Source organism: Aulostomus chinensis, chromosome 9 (assembly GCF_037954235.1).
Source record: "Aulostomus chinensis isolate RoL2024-O1b breed Wild chromosome 9, RoL_Achi_v1.0, whole genome shotgun sequence".
Lineage (NCBI taxonomy): Eukaryota > Metazoa > Chordata > Actinopteri > Syngnathiformes > Aulostomidae > Aulostomus > Aulostomus chinensis.
In genome coordinates, this window is record NC_141328.1 from 8076111 (window position 1) to 8103590 (window position 27480).

The 27480-nt window shown below is 40.4% G+C and overlaps 1 protein-coding gene across 2 annotated transcripts; it reads left to right on the forward strand.

Moving 5' to 3' along the window:
• Window positions 1–3732: 3732 nt before the first annotated feature.
• On the forward strand, window positions 3733–27332 carry col2a1a (collagen, type II, alpha 1a). 2 transcript variants are annotated; one of them, XM_086213505.1, is made up of 54 exons: window positions 3733–4085; window positions 5856–6062; window positions 7121–7137; window positions 7249–7281; window positions 7900–7932; window positions 8152–8205; window positions 8755–8856; window positions 9368–9445; window positions 10048–10092; window positions 10195–10248; window positions 10494–10547; window positions 10895–10948; window positions 11068–11121; window positions 11207–11260; window positions 11353–11397; window positions 11541–11594; window positions 11733–11777; window positions 11881–11934; window positions 12245–12343; window positions 12439–12483; window positions 12580–12678; window positions 12782–12835; window positions 12962–13069; window positions 13163–13216; window positions 13342–13440; window positions 13573–13626; window positions 13984–14082; window positions 14256–14309; window positions 14412–14465; window positions 14587–14640; window positions 14831–14884; window positions 15676–15720; window positions 15944–16042; window positions 16706–16813; window positions 16927–16980; window positions 17109–17162; window positions 17254–17307; window positions 18041–18094; window positions 18193–18300; window positions 18383–18436; window positions 21382–21435; window positions 21518–21679; window positions 21768–21875; window positions 22368–22475; window positions 22613–22666; window positions 22768–22875; window positions 22979–23032; window positions 23131–23238; window positions 23336–23389; window positions 23938–24045; window positions 24145–24433; window positions 24798–24985; window positions 25072–25314; window positions 25413–27332. In XM_086213505.1, the coding sequence occupies exons 1-54, from the start codon at window positions 3992–3994 to the stop codon at window positions 25557–25559; spliced, it is 4473 nt and encodes a 1490-aa protein (XP_086069631.1). In that variant the 5' UTR covers window positions 3733–3991; the 3' UTR covers window positions 25560–27332. The 2 variants fall into 2 exon arrangements, with proteins under 2 accessions (XP_086069631.1, XP_086069632.1); XM_086213506.1 differs by lacking the exon at window positions 5856–6062.
• The last annotated feature ends 148 nt before the right edge of the window (window positions 27333–27480 follow it).

Here is a 27480-nt window from a genome sequence, read left to right on the forward strand (position 1 = left end):
GTTAGTTCAAGGGGCCTCTACGTCAAATACACCAGCAGCTTTAAACCCAAACAAGCCAGCAGATACATTAAGTGAAAATTAAGTTAGGGTAAAGAAAAGAGGCAGGGGCCACAATTAAAGGAGGAGCTGCAGAGGAAGTGGGTGATTTATCTCAAACTAAGGAAGCAGAATGAATGCCAGGTAGAGTGTTTAACTTCTTGATAGTGAAAATGCTGTGTAGCTGCTCACAGGAAGCGTTGGAGGTGACTAACTGATGGCACACTGGGGTTGCATGTTTCGAAATTCAAAAAGATGTTAGCGAGTAAATCTTATTGCATTAGAAATAACACCAGTATTTAAATATCCTCATTATTTTTTTGCTCATCCTAATTTGGCTATATTATTCATTGTGATTTGATAAAACCCTGTTTTATAGCATCGTGGCATCTTTTCTATGTGATAATTCCAGAAGGTTAATTATTTTTGAACATCTGGATCTAGTCAGTTTTCATTATTTTGCACTGTCAGCCCTCGGGGCCTGTTCATCCTGTCCTTTCTCTCTCTCTCTCTCTCTCTCTCTCTCTCTCTCTCTCTCTCAGGTGGGTGCTACTGACTGCTCTACAGTCACCAGTTTGTGTGTACTCAGAGGACCACAGCCACCCCTCTGCTGCGGTCACTGTGCCGAAACCTAGACACCCTCTACACCCCGGGAGCCTCTGTGCACCCGTACAGTCATGAAACATCAGCCCCCCCATTGCCACCCACCTTCCGTCACTGCCATCTCTTCCCCTTCCCTCAAACCAACCCCCCTCATCTTCATCCTCCTAGCTTCCGCACCCTTCTTCACCCACCAACCCCCATCCTCACTATGCAGCTATCCCACTGCCTTGCCATCTCGCAGCATTCCGCGGGCCATGCACACAGAGGCCTATTGTGTGTGCAGGGAGAAGGCAGAAGGCAGTATACAGTCTGAGCAGCAGAGAAAAAGGATGTGTTGAGCTAAAATGGACTCACTTTAAGTGCTGTACATTATTGCTTTAGTTTAATTATCAGTGGAATGCAGCGCCGTTGCTGCATCATTGTTTTAGAGAGAGCAGCACTGATCATTTCTTCACATCTCTCAGCTGTATTGGTAGATTCTACATCCTCTGCCCAAGGAGAATGCTTTAAGTGGTGACAGTCGTTTGTTATATTTTCTCAATATTAACTTTTGCTCCTCCCTCAGTGTTGCCTCTTGCCGTTTGTAAAATTATTTCACTATATTTTCATCTTTTTACTTATTCTTCGATACATACAACATCAGGGCAGGTAGTTCTGTAATTTGAGGCAATATAAATGTTTTATAAGGAATTTTGTTCCCCTGCACTGAAGCACTGATGTTAGCAGCTGTCATTATTCAGTCTTTTATATCTCCCTCTAAACAGACCACAACTTCTGATACTGCACATGACACAGCAACAAAGACTTGACCTGACATAGCAAACTAGACAGTGTTAGTAGAGAATGGCACTGCGTACTCCTGCTATTGTCAAAAGGACACCAATTATTGATTCAGCTGTGAAACTGGCTGTTTAAATTCTTGAAATGTCTTTGTCACTGGATTCATTAGCATCATCATTAGTTGTGGTGTCATGTTAAACTTGAATCAACTAAAGCGGGAAGCTCCTGCTGAGCCAGGATTGACTTACTGTACTGACCAGGCGCAGATGATTAGAGCAAAAAAAGAGAATAATTAAAACACAAAAGGAGAGATGCATCTGATTGGATTTTAGCCAATATTGGACACGTTTCTCCTAAATATGATTGCAATCTAACAAATAACATATATACCTGCAGACTGGGGTCAAACTGGTGGGTTCAAATCTTTCTTTGCTGTATGTGGAATGAGGGGGGCTCCTTAGAAGGTCATGACCCTGGAATTACTGTGCCTCTCCACATTACAAAGACCCCCTTTCAACATCTCTCACCTGGCCCTATCGAACAGAGAGGTACATGATAAAGATCACACAGACATTTCATCACCTTTCGGGCTCTGCTTCACAATAAACAAATGTAGCATATATGTGGCATTTTTTTCAGCGCTGTCACTGTGAAGCAAAATGAATGAGATGAATCCACAGTTAAACCGCAGATGGATTTAGACTTCAGATTAGATTAGAATATTTAACCACAATTGAAAGCAAACCTCTTTTTTTGTGCCTGTGCCGCAGTACAATAGTGCGTTTTACTGTTTCTCACAACCTTGTGTCAATGATCTTTGTTGAAACACACAAGTGTCTCAGAAAGTTGGACTGTAATGTGAACACGGCACAACTGTTAAATGGTCAGCTCAACACTTAAAGGTTGTCCAAGGACCTGTGGATTAATCCCTAATCCACCGACTAGACTGAAACAAACAACCCTGCTGACCCAGTGTTGGTACCCTGAGAGTTTTGAAGCAAGTAGTTTCTCATTATTTTGTTAACATTGGTATAAATGCCTAATGTAGGTCATGAAGACCCTTATATATTAATAACGATAACTGTACATAGGTCTGAGACAGGAACTCTGTCTTGTTTTACACAAACGCTGCTGATTTCATTTAGATTGAACCTTAACTGAGTGAATGAATTAAGAAAATCTTTTCAATAATTTTACCAAAAAAAGTTTGCAAACTCGATAAAGTTTCGTTATGAATTCCGTTTATTTCTGCAATTACTTTCATAGAGGTCAAGCTTAGTTTCAGAAAACGAGGAGGAAGACTAGGCTTTGATTGGAAAGACCTCAGTGTATTTCAGAAAGTGAAATTTTGAGTATTAGGAGTAAGGCTAGGTATTGAACATCATTACTTAAATAGCACTGATCAGTTTCTTCAATAATTTCATTCAAAATTAGAATTTCCATCGTCATTTAATAGCAATTTTTGATACTTATGGAGTAAATTAAGAAGTTACAACTTGTTTTTTTATGTTTTAAAACTGCTTTTAATGGACAAATGTCAATGTGCTGAAGCAGAAAGCTAAAGCGTTGAAACTACATTTTGGGGTTGGTATTTTCATATCATGCAGTTTTGTATGAAATATTCAGATTTTTTGAGTGTTTGCTGACTCCAAAGACCTGAAAAATAAAACGCAAGATTTGTTTTAGATCTGCATAAAAAAAAAAAAAAGTATTTCTCAGGAACTGGTATCAAAGCTTAAATATGTGTGTGTACTCTCCTTGTGAATGTACTTGCACAGACAATATTATGATTGGCCTGAAATTCATGTGTGTGTATATATATATATATATACATATATATATATATATATATATATATATATATATATATATATATATGTATATATATATATATATATATATATATATGTATATATATATAGCTATGCAGAAAAAGAATTCTTTTAAAAAAATAAACCTGATGTTATCATGCAGTACATTGGACTGTTATTTTGTAAGAGAATAAAAACCATTATTCTCATTAAATTACATGTAGACCACTGAAATATTTCTATAATTCTTTGAAAATTCCTCTGTGAGTTTTGAGATTTCTCAATTCACTGACACAACATGAACTAGTGTAGAGAGACAGAAAGGCCTGGACTCTGCTGCTGCTCCTAGTTCCGTTTTAATATGAAAGTGAAGGTGCATCTCTTGGCCAGCAGGTCAAGGGAGGAAGGAGGGCTCAAGTTAAAAAAAAAAAAATCCCTGGGAGAGTAAATGCTCTTGGATTGAGGGGAGGGACATGAGGTTCAGGTTTCAGCTAGACTGGGGGTCTGGGGGAAGGACTGGCATTTTGGAATATACGAAGATCCATACAAGGCACAGTGGACATAAAACCGCGGTGCTTGCCCTGACGCGGTGGGTGCAGAGTGCCAGCTGGGGCCCCGCGTTGGATTCCACTTAGAATTTGGAGGGTTTGACTGCATGGTGCCATTGGTCTCTGGGAACACACACTTAACACAGCACTGACTGAAAGTCTCCTCCATCCCCTCATTTCTTACCCAAGCTCTTGCATGTCTAGCATTTAGACATGTTCAGCTTTGTGGACTCAAGGACTGTTCTGCTACTTGTAGCATCCCAAGTTGTTTTACTATCCCTGGTCAGATGTCAAGAAGAGGATGACCGTAAGTTGTGCAGTTTTTCTTGACTTTTGTCTTGTTACTTGCAAAAAAAGGGATTGTTTCTATGATGTTGACTTTTTGTTCTCTACCTGAAGTTTAAGACAAAAAATTAGAAAATCTATTTTCCAGTTGTGACTGATATGTAGTCAAATGAAAACTCTAAGATTTTCTTTGTGCTGTGCTGTGCTGTTCATTTTGCCAGTTACATCTTTAACAGTTTTCAAATGTTCCAGAGGGTACAGTATAAGTGCACATTATCAATTAGACAATGGCCATTCCAAGAATTCCAGTTCATTTCTCTTTGTAGGATAGGTGAGGATGTCAAGGCACATCTGTGAGGGATGGAGCACCAGGTGAACAAGCATTGATTTGTCTTCACCTGAGTCCAGCCACCCAGCCTTCCTGCTGTGTTAACACTAACTGCTGAGTCACTTTTGAACAGCAAATCTTCTTCATAGAGGGTCTTGATGCCCTATATCTTTTATTATTTAGCGGGAATTGCTTAGGATTTAATTTTCAGACAGTTTTATGAAAAAAAATCAGGGAGTTTAATTGTGTTTAAGACATGAAGTGTTAACGTAGGGTTTCTCTGAAGCCGAAAGTGTGTTTTTGTGATGTGAAGTGACAGGGTCGGGCAGTGCTTGACCCCAGACTGGCAGGCTCAAAGGGTAGCAGTCAGGCAGTGGCAGTTATTAGCTCAGTAGGACATGGTGCACAGCAGGGGGTCAACAGATGAGGGTCTTGGTGTATTTATAGCAAAGGACTTTAAATGAAGTTCTTGTCTATTTAATGCCTCAACTGCCTCTCTTCTTGGCTAACTCAAAAGTTATGTTTAATACAGAGGTTTTGTTTTTTTTCTTTTCTGTGTGGTATGGTACAAATGGTACATACACATGCAAAGTACCACTTTCTCCAATATGCTGAAAAAACAAATAAGTACAAGGCCCAGCCAAACAATTTGCCCATTCTTAATTCTGCACTGTGTTTGTGCTAGTACTTGACACAGCTATGGGATCCAGATGGAGAAATTCGGTGAGACCCCCTGTTTACTTAAGGCAGCAGCTTGTCAATTGGGCACAGTATCCCTGTGAGAGGGCTTCATTCATACGAGCAGCAGAGCAGGCCCAACAGATTAAACATACTCAGACAAAAAATGTGAAATACCTCAGGCACAACAGTTAACTGTGCCTCTTGTTGACATAACATTTTATGCAACTATGAAATTCTAATTTGGAGTTACAGTGTTTTCTTGCCATTTTTCCCAACATCAGTTATATTTAAAACTTGTAAATTATAGTTGTGCTCTTCAGCGACAGATTCACCAAAGTGTATTTTTGGGTCAAAGCAGCACCTGTTCATGAGCATCAAAGAAGCAAGGCCTCCTGTTCCATGTTCATTGAAATCATATAATCATTTATGTTCTATACAGTTGTTATGCTGTTGACATGAAATACTGTATAATTTGCATGACCTAATAAAATTTCAGAGCTTTCATTTGTTGCAGGATAACTTTAATCGTTTTCCTTCCTCCTTCAATGCCCCTCCCCTACTCTTACTTATCACTCCGCCTCCATCTTACCTTAAACTGTACTTACTCCTCCTTCTTCCTCGCCCCCTTACATCCTCTTATTCCCACTTCCTTTCCTTAAAATACTTATTTTATAACATTTGCAATAACATCAAATGCCTTTCCCTTTCTAACTTTCCTGAACCAACCCGCCCTGTCTCTTCCCTTTGCCCACCTGCCACACACCCCCCTGCTGGTCACCACAGAGGAGGCAGGTGGCTGCATCCAGGATGGCCAGCCCTATAATGATAAGGATGTGTGGAAGCCAGAGCCGTGTCGAATCTGTGTGTGTGACAGCGGAGCGGTTCTGTGTGATGAGATAATCTGCGAGGAGATCAAAGAGTGTGCCAACCCTATCATCCCATCTGGAGAGTGCTGTCCCATCTGCCCGGCTGATGCCAGTGCCCCCATTGGTTGTAATTTATTTATTCACACACCCATAAATAAATTACTCTTTTAGCCTGCATTTATCTCACCCTGGCTAACACTTTTGAATGGGGAACACCTCGTTATCCAAATGCTTGATCAGGGCCTCAATAATTGAGTGTTATAATCATGAAACATTTTAGTTTTATGATTTTATGCTCTGGACGCTCCCCATTCTAAAGTGGCCTTCAGCATACTTGGCTTGGATTGACACCAGATAAACAACATTATCACTTGTCTCTTTCTCCCAGTGGAAGTATTTTCCATGTGATATTGGATGAATTCTGAGATTTGTTGTCTGGTTTTTTTCCATGCCAGTAGAGATGCTCCTGCTTATCTTAACTTGTGACTGAGATGTATCACTTAATTCTTTCTGAGAATTAGCATATTTGACACTTTCAAAGTCCTTCAATAAAAGTGATTCAGCATTTTATTGTTTAGGCCTCATGTCAAGGCTAGATACAATATGCTGACCAAGTGGCTCTCGTAAACTTCCCTTTCATAATCATGACAATCCCCTAACCAAATTGATTTTATTTTTTTAAGAATATGATACCTATAGATGTGATTTTATATTCAAGAAGGCATCTCAAAGTATTTGGTGACATCACAGCACCTGAAGAGTAAGGCCTTTAAGTTTCAAGTAACAAGTTCCAAAAAATATGGTTGAACAACTTTCAAAACAACTTACTGCTCCTCAAGGTGTCCCTTTCCCTGTTATGTTCATTGGACACCAGTTTTACTGCAGCTATTTCAAGTTGCTTACTTTATAATTAAATGCTTTCACGTTGTGCTTCAGTGATTGTATCAAAACATTCTCATCCACATCTCTTAGTCCACGCTTGCTTCTGCTTCAGCTTCCTAATTATGAATATAATCTAAGTGGATTCTTTGGGTTCGTTTGTTATCAATGCAGAATCATCAGATTTTTTACAGGTCATCTTTTCCACTACTATTAGAATTCTAATCAATGAAGAGTCTTTTATGTATTTACCCCTTTAATGTTGTTCTTTTTCTTCTCTCATCCCTCCATCACCAACATTAGAGACTATCGGTGCTAAGGTGAGGCAGTGTGTTAATATTGTTATTCATGTGTACAACAAATTACCATACAAAAATGCTGCAAATATAAATTTGAAACATGAAACACTGATGTTTCTTTTCATCATTCAGGGCCAGAAGGGTGAACCAGGAGAGATTGCAGATGTAAGTAGGACTCCTCTAAACTGACTTTGGATGTTTAATGCTTGAAATAAACTCTCATGCTAAACATAAACCACTCTCAACTTACTGATGCTGAAATGGCGTCGAACAATGGGATTGTTTTGAACTTTTAATGCTAATTATTGTCATTTATGCACATATTTATCCCCAACACGATGCACCTTCATTGTTTTCCCTCGTTTTGTTGAAGTTGCTCTTTTTTTTGTATCTTGCCCACAAAGTAAGTATTGTTTTTAATTTTGGTTATCCCACTTTCTGTGAATTCTAAACAACTCCCTGGATGAAAACTGCACTAATTATAGATTATCTCCCACAATGCCTTGTTAGACCCTTTATTAATTGAGCAAAATCCTGCATTCCTTGGACATAATGAACCCGATCAAATCCTCTTAGATCCTCTCAGCAACTTTCCTGTAAGAACACATGTCAGGTGAACAAAGCAGAGGTTAAGAAGAGGTGATGTTTTTCCAAAACTTACCCTGTCAAATGAAATCCTCATCAGATTGTGTTTGAGCTTCTTGCCCACCTATAAAAATTTTGAGAATGTGACACAACCTGATTGTTCTTGTTGTAAAGTTTCATTTTTATCTTTTTCACCAGGTTGTAGGACCAAAAGGACCATCAGGCCCTATGGTAAATACTACATCCTCTATCAATGTATCCAGGAAATTATTATGAAAACATTATATTATATTATATTATATCATATCATATCATATCATATCATATCATATCATATCATATCATATCATATCATATTATATTATATTATATTATATTATATTATATTATATTATAGGTGTTTTAGCCATACTGTGAATGTTGCTGAAACAAATATCCCTGCTTTTTCAGGGCCCCCCAGGTGAACAAGGACCACGTGGACCAGCTGGCGCAAAGGGTGACAAGGTGAGAGACACTGCAAGGTTCTACCACTGATTCTCTGTCCATTTTTCATTAGAAACTCCTACATTAATGCGTTCATGTGATAATAGCGCTTCACTACAATGGGCCATTAAGTTTTGGGTCAATCAACGACAATTCTAATCATTTTTGTAATTGTGCAAGCAGTGTGTGTGAATGTGTGTATGTGTGTGTGTGTGTGTGTGTGTGTGTGTGTGTGTGTGTGTGTGTGTGTGTGTGTGTGTGTGCGCGTGCGTGCGTGTTCTAATATGCAGATTTAATCATGTAATCATAAAGCATCCAACATGACACTTCTTTGTAAATGTTTTGTTGAAAAAGACTCAAGAGGAAAGCATTACCCATGTGGAGGGTAGCCAGAATCATATGATGGAGAATTATTTGTTAACATTCAATGTAGTGATGTCACACAAACACAGTGGTTTGTCACACCTGGAAGGTAGCCTTTTCTCTTTGTAATGAGTCATGATCTCAAATCTTCTTAAATCCCTCCTGTTACACATGACTTAGAGCAAATTCCCTCCCTTTTTTCCCTAGGGAAATCCTGGACCTCGAGGAAGAGATGGTGAGCCTGGCACCCCTGGAAACCCTGGACCCTCTGGCCCACCTGGACCACCTGGACCACCAGGGCTTGGTGGGGTGAGTCTAAGGGCACATCTGTAGCATGTCAAAAGTCTTCTTTCTTTCCCCAAGATTAAGTACCAACACTATAATATGACCCTCTTACTACAAAAAACTGCAGTGAAACACGTTCTGATTAACAAAAGCAACACTTGATAAAAAAAATGCAGATAAAACTTTACAAACAGTTTCTGTGTATTGAAATCAGTGACTTTGTGTTAGTTGTGTTTAGTAAAGTACAGGATAAAAATGGGTTGAAAGAAATATTTCCTTTATCAAAGATTACTGACAGGAAATTATGAAACAAAAATTGACAGAAATGACAAAAGGCACAGAAGTTTAGCCCACTGCTCTAGTCGTCGAGGAAAATGATAAATTTTAACTAACAAACTTTATGGGGGAGCAGGTGCAGGAAGATATTCTCTTCAATGCTAACTTCAACCATTTTGTAACATGTGCGATGTCCCACTTGACAGAATAAACTGGATACGATGATGCTCATTTCCTGTCTGGTTTCTTTGTTTTACAGAACTTTGCTGCTCAGATGGCTACAGGCTTTGATGAGAAGGCTGGAGGCGCTCAGATGGGTGTGATGCAGGGACCAATGGTAAGTGCAGTCGCTCCATACTGCAATATAAGTGGACATGTTTAAAATATAGAACATTAGCTGTTACAATGATACATCGTCAGTACTCTGAAGTTGGCTGCTGCTGCTCTGAATGTTCACTGAGAGCTTTGCAATGCTGCTACCTTGTGGGTAAGTAGTTTCACTGCAATGCAAAAATATATAGTGTGTCAAAAGCTACTGTTGGCAATGATTAGAATTTCAAATTCCTAACACATGCAATTGTATATGAAGCCCTTAAAATATGCACTCACAAACCACACTCAATACAATTTAGTATGGACAAGAATTTGCTCTAGAGGTGATGTAGAGGCTTTGTAGGTGAGGTATTAACAAACCTTCAAACATAGGTAAGTTTTCCTTAAATCCTCTTAGCCCAAATAGCACTTACCTTGTATTTTACATCACTGTTGCTGCAGTGGATGTCTAGCTCTTTATTCCAATTATCAATGTATAACCCTGTGGTAAAATGAACACCAGGTGAATTCAATTCAAATAAATACCAAGTAAATTCAATAAATAGCAAGTAAATTCAATTCAACTCAATGTTTGTTTTTGTTTTTTTGTTTTTTTTTCTCTTGCAGGGTCCTATGGGTCCTCGTGGTCCTCCTGGACCTACTGGAGCTCCTGTAAGTACATCTATCCATCACAGCACAACAGTGTTTTTCCTCTTTATACTTGGTCTGCTAATGAGAAACAAAAATCCTAATCTACTGTTATTGTTTTTATAGGGACCACAAGGTTTCCAAGGTGGCCCTGGAGAGGCAGGAGAGCCTGGTCCTGCTGTAAGTATTAACACAAGCATCCCAAAATGAATCTGTGTGTCAAGCATGGAGAGTATATCTCTCACATTTAGGATTTACCAGAAGCGCCTTCTCAGCATCATATTGTTAAAGTGTCTTATCTTTAAACAATTTGTTCATCACTGTTACCTTCACATTTAACTGGAGCTAAGTTTTAAGTATTCATGTCTTCATGGAGCAAGTTGTTAACTACCTCTAAAGACTTCTTTTACCTTGTTTGACAACAGGGAGCAATGGGACCTCGTGGACCACCTGGACCTTCTGGAAAACCAGGAAGTGATGTAAGGCTGAAGGCTTCATCTATGTCCAATTATTTGATAAATTTCTGCAGCACAATCTGACTCAGCACATAAGCCTGCAACCTGCAACTAAATGAAGTCCCTTCTATAAGTTTACATTGTAAACCACAGTCATTTCCTATTACTTAGTTTCTTATATCATCCTGGTATCCTAGCATGAACTGTATTTTTCACCATCACACACTGTCTACCTTTACTGCGAATGATGAATATTTGCAACAGACAAGCTGCATATACTGTGTCCACCAGTAAGAAGCACTGCAGTTTTACTCTGTAGTGCAACTACACTGCTTTCATAAATAATCCTTCAACGTCCTTCCTGTTTCCAGGGTGAAGCTGGCAAACCTGGAAAATCTGGTGAGCGTGGACCTGCTGGGCCTCAAGTGAGTGAATAAATGATCCTGTCACCTTCTGTTAACTCCAGGAGTGTGTTCATGTCATCATAGGAAATTTAGACTGATAAAGTAGCTGTCCCTTATATATTGTTGTCTTTTTATTTCAGGGAGCTCGTGGATTCCCTGGAACTCCTGGCCTTCCTGGAATCAAAGGACACAGAGTGGGTGTTTTATCATCACTACATACTGGTCATAGCTGCTCACCTGAGGACTATCTGGTAAACTCTTCTACCTCTCTCTCTGCAGGGTCACCCTGGTCTGGATGGAGCTAAGGGAGAGACGGGTGCTGCAGGAGCCAAGGTAAAAGCACGACATGCAAAAGAACATCCAGTTTTCATTTTTTCCAGTTTTCATTTTTAACCTGTCTTGTTCATGTTCTCTGTTCTTATCAGGGTGAGGCTGGTGCTGCTGGAGAGAATGGTGCCCCTGGACCCATGGTGAGTTCCCTCTTCAGATTCAACTCTACATCATTCTGCTTTCTTTTGACAATGTTATGAGGATGACAAAAGAAAATAGCACCATTTTCACATTAGGCTCCATAATGAAAACCTGATCAAGTTCATGTTCTGTTCTGTATTAGGGCCCACGTGGTCTGCCTGGCGAGAGAGGACGTCCTGGAGCTGCTGGTGCTGCAGTGAGTCTTGCATCTGTTTCTATTCAGTTTTTGCTGCTTTATTTAAGCCTTGAATTCTTTGGAAAGTAATAATTCATTCGTGTCCCCTGTGTCTTCTGTGTCACTTTTGCACCTGACCATCCTGTCTGTCCTCCACAGGGAGCACGTGGAAATGATGGCTTGCCTGGTCCTGCTGGTCCACCTGTATGTATCATAGTTATCTCTATCCACCCTGCAATTGATTACACAGCAAGAAATTTCTCAGCAGACATGAACCCTAACCTGAAGATTTTCATTCTGTCTTCAGGGGCCTGTTGGTCCTGCTGGAGCTCCTGGTTTCCCAGGATCCCCAGGAGCCAAGGTTTGTGTGGAACATTTTATCCTGGATTGGTTCTTTACTGTATCATTTTGAGCATGGAAATGTGATATAAAATCCTGGTGATGACATGAATAGTTTCTTCAGTTTTTATCCTTCTTCCAAGTGAATTCTTCTTCTCATGTTCTACTATGTAACATTGTTGATAAATTAATTGATAAATATTTATGCTAATGTACCAAACACACCTCATCTGAACAATACATACAGGTCCAAATTTTGCCATCATAAGCTAACAAACTGATTTAATGTATGTTTCTGCCTGTTATTGAAACAATTCTTGACTCTTTTTCAGGGAGAAGCTGGTCCTACTGGAGCCCGTGGAGCAGAAGGCCAGCAGGGTCCCCGTGGAGAGGGTGGTACCCCCGGATCTCCCGGACCTGCTGGAGCATCGGTTTGTCATCACCCTCCCTCATTTTCAACACTTCAATTGATTTTATTTAGGCATTAGTGTCTTTGTTATTCTGCTGATGCTCTTTATATTTCTAGGGTAACCCTGGAACTGATGGAATTCCTGGAGCTAAAGGATCTGCTGTAAGTCCACTAGTTTTCGTCATGGTCTTACAGCTCTATTTATTCTATATTGCTGTTTTACTTTATTTTGATGTTGTTTTATTCCTTTCATTCAAGGGCGCCCCTGGAATTGCTGGTGCTCCTGGTTTCCCTGGTCCCCGTGGTCCCCCTGGACCACAGGGAGCAACAGGACCTCTTGGCCCCAAGGGACAGTCTGTGAGTCACTTGAGAATAATCTGAGTATCTGTGAAACTCAGTCATAGTAGCTCATGTCATGGCTATTGATTATGGAGGCCATCTCTTCTCTTGCCATGTGTAGGGTGACCCTGGTCTTCCTGGATTCAAAGGTGAAGCTGGACCCAAAGGAGAACTTGTAAGTGGCTTATTTTTTAACTTGACTTCACTGAACATTGAGCAATATGGGAAGCATACCATAAAAACAATGTGAAACAACTTTAAGATTTAGAAATGACTTACTGTCAACTTTGGATTTTCCCAGGGCCCTGCTGGTCCTCAAGGTGCACCTGGCCCCGCCGGCGAAGAAGGAAAGAGGGGTGCTAGGGGTGAGCCTGGAGCTGCTGGACCAAACGGACCTCCAGGAGAGAGAGTAAGTAATCTGAGGGTTTTTGTTTAAAAAGTTACATTATGATCAGTTGCTATTTTATGGATTTTCTAATCCTATATTTGATTATCCTTTCAGGGAGCTCCTGGTAACCGTGGTTTCCCAGGTCAGGATGGTCTTGCAGGTGCTAAGGTGGGTTCTGTGTAAATCTGGATGTGAGTGATGCAAGTAGAAGCATTATTTGTGCTATTCAATGAAATTGAAAGAACCTGATTCCATTTGTCATGGTAACTGGCTCCTTGTGTTTTTTTATTTAGGGTGCCCCTGGTGACCGTGGTGTTCCTGGTGCTGCTGGGCCTAAAGGTGCTACTGGTGACCCTGGACGTACAGGAGAGTCTGGCCTCCCCGGAGCCAGGGTAAGTGCTGCAGTTTCATTTATTTCCTGCCCAGACAAAAGTCTTCTTGGCCTAAAATCATGATGAAATGTTAACATCTTTCCCTCTTAGAGAATGATCCTGCCAATATCTAAAATTTTGTACCTTTTTCAGGGTCTTACTGGTCGTCCCGGAGATGCTGGTCCTCAAGGCAAAGTTGGACCTTCTGTGAGTTCATTTTTTATCTCATAAATTGGAATATCTACATTGCAAACCAGTCTTTTGCTGTCTCTCACCATGTTTCCAGTCTGCTTCACTACCAATGGCATCAAATATACATAAAAAACAGGAAAGATTACGGATAAATAGAAAACAGCAGTACAATACAAGCAATACTAATTGTACTGCAGCGTTATTCCTCCAAAAATGTTACATCATGAGCTTTACCTCAAAAAAACAAACTCCTAAATAGACATAAGAAAGGAAAAGCATGGACATGGAGGAAAGCATTGAATCATATAGAGTGATTAATTACTTTATCAGAATCTTTTTTTCAGGTCTGTTTTCTTTTTGTGTATTCAATAGGGTGCCCCTGGTGAGGATGGTCGCCCTGGCCCCCCTGGTCCTCAGGGAGCCCGTGGACAGCCAGGAGTAATGGGATTCCCTGGACCAAAGGGAGCCAATGTAAGTGTCTTAGATAAGAATAAAAAAATAGGAAAGTCTTCGCTAATATACACAGCAGGAACACCTGATTATGTACAGTCTAAATGCAGTAGATCCATGTCTTTAACACAAGCCAGGTAACAGAGCTGTTCAGCAGCACTCAAAGATGATCAATTGTGGTTTGTCCTCAACAGGGTGAACCAGGAAAATCAGGAGAGAAGGGTCTTGTGGGTCGCCCTGGTCTGAGAGTGAGTACATTTTCTCCCAAAAATAGCTCCTTCAAAACTCAATAATGTATTTCTTATGTTCCCAGAACACTTCTCATCATTCAACCATTCCTCTCTAAACAGGGTCTGCCTGGAAAAGATGGTGAGACTGGTGCTTCTGGACCTCCTGGCCCTGCTGTGAGTATTTTAGTGAAACATTTTGACTTCACCTGCTGTGATATTTCTTTTACATTCCAGTGTAGACTATAGATATCACTTGTCTTCACTCTCCTCTGATCAGCTGTGTTTGGGTTTATAGGGACCTGCTGGAGAGAGAGGAGAGCAAGGACAGCCCGGACCTTCTGGCTTCCAGGTAGGTTTATCAATCAAACCCCGGATTCAAATTGAGAACAAAACATGGAATACAATTTATTCATTCCCCAAATATTAACCATAGTAAGATCAATATACATTCTAGATGATAATTAGATATGACAATACAATTTACAATAATCTATATATATACATACAACTTATCAATTGTTTTTTTTTTGTTATAACAGGGTCTTCCTGGACCATCTGGTGCCCCCGGAGAGGGTGGAAAACCTGGAGACCAGGTGAGAGTTGTTTCTGTTCAACTTTTGCATAATTTCCCGCTAAATCTGTGTTGGTGTTTTTTGTTGCCTTTTCTTTTCTTTTTTTTTTGACTCAAACAAATTGGCAGTGTTCTAGTGTGTTCACACTACTGCCTGGAGAAAAATAATAATATTTCTGACTAACAGAACATTTCTGGTCAAATAACAATGTCATGTGGTCTATATTAATCATATACATGGCCTATATGTGAGATAACCATGCCATGGGTCTTAAAAACAGCTCTTGGTTCAAAAAGATTAAAAAAATGTCATATTTAGTTCAGTTCAGTCAGTTAAGCATCAATCAACTCTCTTGAGTCTCTAGAATCTTCCAGTTTACAGCCTTCACTGTGGTCTCTATTCTCTCTTTTTGATGTATTTTTTTCCATTTTAGATTGACCTTTAATCTGTACATTTTTCTTAAGATACTGGACCAAAGATGTGGAATGTTGTTTTTTTATATATATATAAATCCACTTGTATATATTTTTCCAATATTAAGCATCTTGATCATGTAAACCAGTATAGAATGCGTTTCCATTTTGCCTTTCAAACTCAGTCCATAAATAAATATCTCTGTGGTCATGGACAGGAAATGAAAGCATAAGTAGCTTAAATTTTATATTTCATCTGTATAATGTCAGTACTGTTGCAGAATGGTCATTGCATCACATTGCAACACTGGATGTTTTGTCACAGTAGGACTAACGATTAAATCTCCACAGTCTTAAAATGTTTTTGAACATATAATTATTCCATTTCTCTCTCTGCAGGGTGTTCCTGGAGAAGCCGGAGCTCCTGGTGCTGTTGGACCTAGAGTGAGTCTCAATGTTTCAACCTCATGTTTTCATTAACACTAATTTCATAGCAAAGAATACCATTAGTGTGTTACATGTGCTTGTGTCATATACACTTAATACTTTGATCCTAATCTATGTTTTTGGATTCAAACATCGAGACCTTGAATTAACCATCTTAACATGCTGATAAATTGCTATTATTAATTGTTTCTCATTCAATATCTTTTTTGTTTTCTAAAAGGGTGAACGTGGTTTCCCTGGTGAGAGAGGTGGTGCTGGTCCTCAGGGTCTTCAGGGACCTCGTGGACTTCCTGGAACACCCGGAACTGATGGACCCAAGGTCGGTCGATGATTCTGAAAAAGATATGAGATATGTCGAGTTAGCAACAGGTTTTCACTCATCATGATGATGAAACTACCTCCTCAGGAATATTATCTCAGTGGTATTGGTCAATGTCATCAAGATGTTCATTAATTGGCCTTTAACATTTAAAAAATCAGAATTATGACTTTTAGGTCCTTTTCACACGTCATAGCCATGTCAGTGAAGAAGTAAATGAAAAAAGATAGCTGTGGTCCTGCTGTATGTAGTGGGCTAGTCTTACATTGATCCCGCATGGATAAGACCAAGGAGCCTGCCCACAATGGAACAGAACCATTATAACTAATATTAATTCCATCTCTGTTTGTCCTTCAATGATGTGTCAGTATAGCTGCTGTGAGAACGGCCTACTGTCCTTTCAAAAATGATTTTCTTACTTATTTAACAATGAAAAGTGCCAACATGATGCTCATTAAAACTGTTAAGAATACACAAAGAGAGAATGTGAAAGTTTATTAGGACTTGTGTTAAGATTTTGACAGCATATGTATGTATATAGCATCATGACTTTTGCTGAGGCCCACAGAATGAGGGCTAGCATGTGAATGCTCATGTTAAGTTTGAAAATGCAGTAGCAGACATAGCAACATTTGATTGACATGTCCTTTAATCCTGATTCAGGGAGCCATTGGACCAGCTGGAGCCCCTGGAAGCCAGGGACCCCCTGGGCTTCAAGGTATGCCTGGAGAGAGAGGAGCTGGTGGCATCCCAGGACCTAAGGGAGACAGAGTGAGTTAACAAATGTTTCTCTTATGATGTTTGACATGATATGCATCAAAGTTCCCAATGTGATAGATATATGGTACAACTTGGTAGTCAGATATTTTCTCTTTCTCCATCAGGGTGATAATGGAGCAAAGGGACCTGAAGGAGCTCCTGGAAAAGATGGTTCCAGAGTGAGTTTGGAATGAATTCCAATTTTTTACTTTTTGTCTCTAGCCATAACAGTGATGTGCCATCGGCTGCCATCAAACTAAAAGTGTGACATTCACTGAAACCCAAACTTGATTCTTTTTATTCTCAGGGTTTGACTGGCCCCATTGGTCCTCCTGGCCCAGCTGGACCCAACGGTGCCAAGGTAAAATGATTATCAGTTGAGTTGGAAAGAATCAAAGCCCAATTTTAACCACTCTATACACAAACATTTATATTAATCTCTTCTATTCCAGGGGGAGACTGGACCCTCTGGACCTAATGGTGCTCCCGGCACTCGCGGTGCTCCTGTAAGTTATTTTTTCCTATTATTTCCTGAACGCCATATGAGCATTGTACATCAAATTTGTTCAGCTGATGTGATTTGTGATTAAAAAAAACACAAACTCATATGTGCTCTCAGTAATTAAGGTGAATTCGTACTCATAATTATTGAAATACTAATACAAACCTTGATATTTTTGATCTACTTGACCCAAATGTAAAAAGACTTAATATCCAGTACTGTTAATATCAAAAAGTTAGCATTATCATAAAAAAAATATATGGAGAGGACATAATGTTGTCGGAACAGGGATGTCTTGATCTTCTTTTATCGCTAATTATTCATGATGATGATGAGGAGGAGGAGGTCCATATCGTCATAGATAAAACTACATTTATGCTCCTCATTTAACGCATCCTCTGTGGAGCAGTGATCAAGTTCAGATTTTTAACCTGACATACATTTTGATAACCAAGCTGTAAGCAAACAGAACATTTCCTATAGTGGCTTTTGCTTGTAACCAAACAACTTGAACTTGATATATTATATGAATATTGAGGGAGAACATTCCATGTCTACACCACTTGTGCTGGAGAGGGTTTCAAGGAGTAATACACTTACAGTAGTCTTTGTTGGGATGATTTGAACAAAAATATAATAATCATAATTTCTGAAAAGAATATTCAACTACAAATACGCAACTGTTCAAATCAAACAACATCAAGCGTGCACTCACCAGCTCTCCTATCCTCCTGCAGGGTGACCGTGGTGAGGTTGGTCCTCCTGGGCCTGCTGGCTTTGCTGGACCTCCTGTAAGCAAATGTCTTCAAATATAATTACTTAATAACAAATTTAGTTTCTTCACTCTGTGTCACTGACCCAGTGCTGATGTTCTGTTTCAAACATCCAGGGTGCAGATGGTCAGCCTGGTGCTAAGGGAGAGCTTGGTGAGTCTGGACAGAAAGGAGAAGCTGGTGCTCCTGGACCTCAGGGACCTTCTGGGGCTCCTGGACCTGTGGTGGGTACTTGACCTGGGGCCCACAATAATGCTTGACATCCATATGTCCAATGAAGATTTTAAACTACATTTCTTTTTTTAGGGACCAACTGGTGTATCTGGACCTAAAGGAGCACGTGGTGCTCAGGGAGCTCCTGTAAGTGACCTATAAGCCAACAAACCATCACCCAACACAAGATGGAAAAAAAAAATCCACATATTATTTGACATGTGTTTTGGACATTCATAATTTGATTTAATTCTGTTAATAACAGATTTGACGATTTAATTTTAGGGCAATAATATCAATATCACTTAAAACACTTAAGTAATCTTATTAATTAATTGATACTGCAATAAGTTTGATAATCACATTAAAATAGGTCACATTTTCAACCAAAAATACCATACACTCTATTTAAGCTTCTAAATTTTGTTGGACTTACTGTTATTCTTTGTCCTCTGTGATAGTCAATAAGTAATTTATTGATTTGGCAACACAAAGCTATTTTGAAGACAGGTATTAATTAAATGAGAGACATCACCAGATTGATTGATTGTAGAAAGCAAGTACAGAAGGTTAACAATACAGAAATCAACTTAGTAATGGTGTAATTTCTTTATATGTTCAATATTCTACTTGGATCTTCTCAGACATAAATGTATATGCTAACAGTGTCTGATTTGTATAGTAATAACCTTTGACCTGAAAAAAACCTTTTTCAGATATCACATTTACAATTGATCACAAATTCAGTGCAAATCCTTTTTTTTTTCATTGTCATGCTTTTAAATTAAGATAACATTGTAGCTATAGTGAAAAGCATCTTTTTAATAATAATTTAATTATTAACTTGCATTTAGGGTAACATGTTTTTTTTTCTAAATCCAGTCTGACAATTTTCTTTATTTAATATGCGCAAATCAATTTTCACTACAAATAGGACATAGAAAATAGTTTATCAAACTTAGATTGACATTTTTATTGGGCTTATAGCAGAATTATTTTTCAATAGTTCATGCTGATATCCTCACACACACACACACACACACACACACACACACACACACACACACACACACACACACACACACACACACACACACACTTGCAGTAATCCAAAGTACTCACTAAAGGTAGGAGTATCCCACATTTTAGACTCTTGAGTTAGCTGTAAAGGTGAAGGGTTAAATGGAAACTTTGATTCTGAAGACAAGGGGGGTGGCATTGCTCAGAAGTGGAGTGGCCATAGCAACCAAAGTGTCACTGGTTCAATCCTCACTTCCCTCGGTGACCATGCTGAAGTATCCTTGAGCAAGATACTGAGGCCCAAATTTTTCCTGATGTACTGGCAACCCGTCCTCCAGGTTGAACCCCGCCTCTCACCCATTGTCAGCTGGGATAGGCTCCAGCCCCCCCACCCCAGCAACCCCCAACGGTATAAGCAGTATAGAAAATGGATGGATGGACTCCGAAGACAAGCTGATAGTGCAGCGTCCAATTGGCAGTAATAGAGAATGTGTTTGATCTCATACAAATCAGCCCTTTAAAAAAGTTTGTTATAGTGTGCTATTTGGCTTGTACTTCTTCCTAATTGGTGCCCTAATTCATATGACGAGGATGGAGAAAACATTAAGAGCACCCCTTATTATAAACCCTGTACAGTTCAAGAACACTACAAATGATTTAATATTTTATTATAATTAGAAGCATTAAAAAGAAAGGATTGACTGTTGTATTATACTCCATGCTAACTTGTCACTATTTTTAATGTTTTGACTGATCAGTGTGCCTCTAACTTCACTTATAGTACAATTCATAGTATTTACAATGTAAGACTTATAGGATAGTGAATGGACTCCAAATCATTCCCCTTTCTATTCCAACCATCCATCCTTTTTCTACCTCTTATCCTGTTGAGGGTTGCAGGGGGGCTGGAGCCTATCCCAGCAGCCTTCAGATGAGAAGCATCACCCTGGACAGGTCACCAGTCCATCGCAGGGCCACCACATAGAGACAGACAACCATTCACACTCACAGCCACACCTACGGTCAATTTAGAGTATCAATCAGCCTCGTCCCCTCTTGATGTCTTTGGACTGTGGGAGGAAGCCAGAGTACCCAGAGAGAACCCACACAGGAACAGGGAGAACATGCAGACTCCACACAGAAAAACACCATGTTCAAGCAGGGACTTGAACCCGGAACCTTCTTGCTGCTAGGCGACAGTGCTAACCACTGCACCACTGTGCCCCCTCCCCTTTCTGTTATCCCCATCAAATGAAACCATGACATTCCTGAAAAACCTCCAACAAAATTTTGATGTAATCTATTTGTGCAATTTACTCCTCTAGACCAGCTTTTATATATGTAAAAAATGGATGAATACTCCATAATGTGTAAACAAACAGTATATGTGTAGGTTTACTTGCTGTATACTTCAGAGTACACCCTCGTAAACTGTGGTTTCATTCAAACGGGTTAGATATCAACTCAAAATTAATAAGTAATAAAGTTTTATTCAAATAGTACATAATAAAATCTTTATTTTATTTAGCTAATATTTTGCATGTTTTACACCAAAAGCATACTTTGAAATATACTTTAGTCACTTCAAGTTGGCCAATTTATCACCAATGAGTATTGAGGTAGGATTGTAAAAATACAATTATGACACTCGTTTTACAGTAATAGAAGTTACATTGTTGCAAAAAAAATTATTTGAGCTCAACTAAGTTCTCATAGTATTAAGTTTATCTGCATGATCCAATGTCAAAACTTTACAAGGTCAAGAGAAGGTTCTAATTGATGATGTCAGACGATGATGATACTCTCTTAATCTCGTAGTTTAACAAGTGTAACTGCAAGCAAGCTACATTACCTTATAACTAGTCTGGTAATATTAAGACATACACTGAGAAAAGCTCATATGACAACAGTAAATGTAAAATATTGTTCCCTGTATTCAACATTTGAGATCAGAGCTTGTTCATTTTCCTGGTGATCTCAATATCGTGATGAGTGATTGATAATAGAGTGAGAGATATTTGATAAAGCTTTGGCAGTGGTCCTGTTTACTGAACTCATGTTGTCATCAACAGGGTGCCACAGGTTTCCCTGGTGCTGCAGGAAGAGTTGGATCTCCAGGCCCTAATGTGAGTATTTCATCATTACTAACAATGGTAGGGAAGCCATCCGCCCACTCAAGTCTGATAATACTATGTTTGTTTATTTCAGGGTAACCCTGGCCCCGCTGGACCTGCTGGTTCCGCTGGCAAAGATGGACCAAAGGGTGCACGAGGTGATGCTGGACTTCCAGGTAGACAAGGAGACGGAGGTCTTCGTGGACCTCCTGGGCTCCAAGGAGAAAAGGGAGAGCCTGGAGAGGATGGACAGCCTGTGAGTCTCCCTTGTGGTTTGAACTCATTGCTTACCAATATGAGAAACTCCTCAAAGATAACCTACTCCCTCTTTTCTGACAATGTAGGGTCCTGATGGGCCTTCAGGTCCTCAGGGTCTGGCTGGATCTCGGGGTATTGTAGGTTTGCCTGGTCAGCGTGGAGAAAGAGGTTTCCCTGGTCTGCCTGGACCTTCTGTAAGTGCCTTATTGCTTATAAAAGCACACACCTTAAATGGAGGTTCAGTTTTGTTGTTACAGGTATTTTGAAAAATGTTGCCTCAGAGGTACATTTGTTTCCTGAAAAGTACAATATTGGCATTCCAGAGGCCAGAGGTGCACATTTGGACAAACAGAGAGAGTGCAAAGTGAACTAAGGGTACAATATGTCAAAAGGATACCCCTTCTAACTTTATACCTCTTTTTTTGAGTGTGCTCAGCTGAGGGTTTACTTGTCATACAGAAACTTCAGACAGACCTTCATCTCACTATGTTTGCCTGGAATTTACAATTTATTTTTGTTTTAATGCTTGAATTTTTCATTTTCGTGAGACATTATTTTTTTCATTTATCTTCGAAAAGTGTATAAAACGATTGATCCAGGTCTGATTCGGATTATGACCCTGGGCATTCAATCTCAGAGGAACCCCTGACATTTAATAATTCTGAAAATAATTCCTTTGTATTTAGGGAGAGCCTGGCAAACAGGGAGGTCCTGGTTCTGGTGGTGACCGTGGACCCCCTGGACCTGTTGGCCCCCCTGGACTTACTGGACCTTCTGGAGAGCCTGGAAGAGAGGTAAAAAAAAAACAAAACAACAACAACAATGAAGAGCAGAAAATTAAACAAGGGTGATATTTGCAATACATATACAATGTCCAACACCCACATCTTGATCAATCAAATGTAATTAAATAAACGTCTCAATATTTCAGGGTACCCCTGGATCAGATGGACCCCCTGGTAGGGATGGAGCTGTTGGACTTAAGGTGAGAGAAACTAGTCCAACCAAACACACGAGGCATCTTCTAGATCTGATAGTTGTGGACTTATGAAAACTGAATCATCGTATTGTGTCCTCTTCCTGTAGGGAGAGCGAGGTAACACTGGTCCTGCTGGTGCCCCTGGAGCACCCGGTGCCCCCGGAGCCCCTGGACCTGTTGGACCACTCGGCAAGCAGGGAGACAGAGGAGAGGCTGTAAGTAACCCCAGGGTTGCAGGCTAATAGGGAATAAAGAATACTATTGCATAATGATATGTGATATATTCTCATCTCACCCATGCTCTTGTTTGTTCCTTAGGGTGCCCAAGGACCTGCTGGACCTGCTGGACCTGCTGGCGCTAGAGGAATGGCTGTGAGTATCATCAAAGCTCACTGCAACCACAGAATTAAACTTAGGTAAAGAAGAAGGCATCATATCTGCAGCTATAAATGTTGGAACCTTTTACCCAGGGACCCCAAGGGCCACGTGGAGATAAGGGAGAGGCTGGTGAGGCTGGTGAGAGAGGACAGAAGGGTCACCGTGGATTCACTGGTCTGCAGGGTCTTCCTGGACCTCCTGTAAGGAACTCAATTAGAATTCATTCCAGCTTGGTAATTCACCTTCCGTGTTGTGTCCTCATCGAATCTGTTATTATTTGTTTATTATTTCTAACAGGGTCCCGCTGGAGATGCTGGATCCGCTGGACCTGCAGGACCAAGCGGAGCTAAAGTGAGAAAACTGAGCCACGAACAGAGAGCAAAATAAAAGAAAAACTCTCACAAAATTCCCACCTTAGTAGATATATGATGGTAATAAAGGGCACAGGTTAGTCTTTTTGTGATTTGCCAATCACCCGCTGAAGACAGGGGACAGGAAAGGCCGTGTGCTTTAATTACCCACCGCTGTGATAAGATGTGCAGCTGAGTCATTTTGTAATTACTGTCTGCGAGGGAAAGATGGACGGAGATGGAAGCGTCCACTCCCGCTGAGATCGGAAATAGACTGCAATATCTACAGTAGATAAGCTAAGCACTAGGCCTGATAAGAAACATGAAAGGAAATGTCACCATATAAATAATCTCCATGCATAAAAAGTCGAAGGGTCTGGAGGTGACTGGGGTAATAGAAGAAACCTGCAAGTGGATCAGATATTTTTTCTTACCCAGAATGCTTTGTGGATCTGGAAATATCTAATATAGTTTTACACTTTAAACAAAAAAGTTCAGCAGAGAAAATATGATTTTACAACTGTTTTCACAATATTTCTGCTTCTATAGGGACCACCTGGACCAACTGGACCCGCTGGCAAAGATGGCTCTAATGGACAGCTTGGCCCTATTGGACCCCCTGGACCTCGTGGACGTTCTGGAGAAACTGGTCCCCCTGTATGTGCTTAGAGAGTGATATATACATTTCCCTGCTACTTTGCTATTCATACTTATAATCATATTCTTGTGCAATTTCCTGTTTTTCCACTTATCCAGGGTCCTCCCGGTAACGCCGGACCCCCTGGTCCCCCTGGTCCTCCTGGCCCTGGCATCGACATGTCTGCCTTCGCTGGTCTGGGTCAGACTGAGAAGTCTCCTGATCCTCTCAGGTACATGAGGGCCGATGAGGCCTCCAGCTCCCTGAGGCAGCACGACGTTGAGGTTGATTCCACACTCAAGACACTGAACAGCCAGATTGAGAACCTGCGCAGCCCTGATGGTTCCCAGAAGAATCCTGCTCGCACCTGCAGAGACCTCAAACTGTGCCACCCTGAGTGGAAGAGCGGTAAGAAGTAGGAGAGTCATAAAAAGGGAAGGTTTATATCTTGATTTTTGCCTTATAAGCCTTTTAGTGATCCTTACTGGTCTTTGGGTATTGCGTCTTCAATTCCTTGAAAATCCTGGGTACAAAAAAAAGAGTTATCAGTATACGGCTCACAGATGATTGCTTTAAGTTTTAGTAATTATTGGTACGAGAATAAGAGGTAGGAAACTATTGCAAACATTCCTGTCGTATGATGACAGCTTCTTAATTTTATAATAGTAACTGATTAAAACCAAACAAAAGCCCTAATTTAATACAAGTTTTCTCTCCATCCCGAGTGTACCAAAGCTACAAGTACTTATTTTGCTTTACTAAATCTCTGCAGGTAACTACTGGGTTGATCCCAATATTGGCAGCACCGCTGATGCCATCAAGGTCTTCTGTAACATGGAGTCTGGAGAGACCTGTGTCTACTCAAGCATTGCTAAGGTACCAAAGAAGAACTGGTGGACCAGCAAGAGCAAGGACCGCAAACACATCTGGTTTGGAGAGACCATGAATGGCGGATTCCATGTAAGTGCGCATACATACAGCATTCTGTCTCATAATGAAAAACTACACACTAAAGTAAGACCTAAACTGTGTTTCTGGTTGTACAGTTCAGCTACGCTCAGGATGGTCCCGCTGCCAACGCTGCCAGTGTCCAGCTGACCTTCTTGAGGCTTCTGTCCAATGAAGCATCTCAGAACCTCACTTACCACTGCAAGAACAGTGTTGCCTACATGGACCAGGCCACAGGCAACCTGAAGAAGTCTTTGCTGCTTCAGGGCTCCAATGACGTGGAGATCCGCGCAGAGGGCAACAGTCGCTTCACATACAGCGTGTTGGAGGATGGCTGCAAGGTGAGGCGACAAAACACAGCCAGAAAAATTCTTTGAACATGTATAATTGTCATTTTATCATGTTAAAACTGACACTTCTCTCCATTCTGAACCAACAGAAACATACGGGCCGGTGGGGCAAGACTGTCTTTGAGTACAAAACACAGAAAACCTCCCGTCTGCCAATCGTGGACATTGCTCCTATGGATATCGGAGGAGCGGATCAGGAGTTCGGATTGGATGTAGGCCCAGTCTGCTTCTTGTAAAGTGGAGTATCACAATGGCCCCCCAGAGTAACAGGAAATAAATAAACTCAACCAATGAAACATTACACACACTTCCACAATAAAGAAGACTGGAAATTATAAAGAAAATTGATCTGACAACGAAGTGCTCTCCAGTTGTACTCCCTGGATGTTAGCACTGAAGGGCACCGGCAATATCTGTACATCTCACCAGCATTCTCTGTCAACCCGCTTCCTGAGATCCAGTCATGTTTCCCATGGCCCACTGTTGACGGGAATGAGTCCGAACCAGGAGGAAGAGGGACCAAGCGAACAAGTTATGGAGAACAGAAACATGGCTTGATGTCACTTATTTATTGTCTAACCTGAATGGGCAGAGTTGAGGTAGGACTGGACGGGTTCACTTTGTAAGACAAGCCCCTTTCCACTACAGAACAGCCGCACAACCTCTGTCCCAGTCCTACTCCAGCTCCCTCCCTGTTTCCCTCCTGACACACTAATATGGCATTTTGAATCAATGTAGACCAATAAAATCTTCTCAGTAAGTCAAATCCAGGTGTTCCAGGCCTGTCTATCTTGAGCAGGAGCAAAGCCTTTACTGTGTATTATAAAGCCTTGGTTCTATTGTTGTAAAGGTCTGTGTTTATAAGCAACCAGATGGTTTTATATGTATTTCCACATTATGTGTGTACATGTGTTTATATGCACACCAACACTTTTTGGAAAGTGAGGTTACATTTGGGATGTATGTTTCAATGCCCATCAATTTCACCCAAAAAATTAATTTTTGAAAATTGGAAGGAATTAAACATTTTATTGTAGTCATCCAGATTGTTTAAAGCTACCTCACGCTGAAAAACAAAAGTGAAAATGTAGAGTTTAAATCTGAGCTGACCAAAAATTTGCTTTCAGGTGGATTGGAACGGCCATCTTTGCTTTGGGTTGCTCTCTCTCTCTCTCTCTCTCTCTCTTTCTCTCTCACTCTCTCTCTCTCTCTCTCTCACTCTCTCTCTCTCACTTCAGAAGGTGCTATGAGTTCTGTAATTCATTCTCCACCAAACGCCCCCCCACCCTTGATTCCCACTAGCCTCACACCACACACTCACACTCCACCCTGGAGGCGGGATGCTGTCGGGTGAGCCAGGGGAGACCGGGGCTACTTGGAGGCCTCCTCTGAAGTCCAGACACCAAAGCTGGACGAGGGACTCAGAGGGGGGTCACTTAACAACAACCAGGGTGGGATGTCTGTGTGTGTGTGAGGGCGTGTACATTTTTTAAATTAATTTTATTATGATCATGATCATTTTTTTTTGTTTTTATTTTGTTACACTTATTGATGTAAATTGGAAATAAAAGGAAAACCGAATTAAGAATGAAGTTGATTTTGAGTTTTGAATAAAAACAAAAGGGGCGCAGGGATTTTTTTGTCCTCCTTTCAACAGAACAATTCATGTCTGCTTTTAACATTTTTTTCGTTACTTTTATTTCCTGACATTAGTTACTCTTGAGTGTGTGTGTGTGTATGTGTATGTGTGTATAGTCTGCCTGTGAGTGCGTGTGAAAGAAAAACTGTGACGTGAGTGTATTTTCCATATAAGAGAATCTCCTACCAAAAAGGAACTAAAGTACTGTAATGGTTCTCCGGTTTCAGGGTGGCTCCTGTTTGTCTGAACTAATAGGCATAAATAAAGAATATTTTGTTGACTGGAATTTAGTATTTTGTAGAGTAATGATTCATCAGTTTAGTTGCATCACTACTCGTCTGTACTGTGGCCTGCTTCCTCTCCGGTCTGTCCTGAGTAATAAAAGCTTGATTTAAGCCTTCACAGTGACATTCTTTTTTAAAGAATAATCTGCCATCAGTGAGCCAAAATTGCTTTCCAAATTAAAAAACAAAAAAAAAAGAACTGATTAACATTACATACATACGCAGACAGAAATG

What these genes read in the sequence shown, in the direction of transcription:
- col2a1a (XM_086213505.1), top strand. Translation starts at nt 3,992, where the DNA reads ATGTTCAGCTTTGTGGACTCAAGGACTGTTCTGCTACTTGTAGCATCC. An exon ending in TGGGTCGCCCTGGTCTGAGA is followed by an intron (nt 14,310 to 14,411) that starts GTGAGTACATTT and finishes CTCTCTAAACAG; the next exon opens with GGTCTGCCTGGAAAAGATGG. An exon ending in CCGGCACTCGCGGTGCTCCT is followed by an intron (nt 17,308 to 18,040) that starts GTAAGTTATTTT and finishes ATCCTCCTGCAG; the next exon opens with GGTGACCGTGGTGAGGTTGG.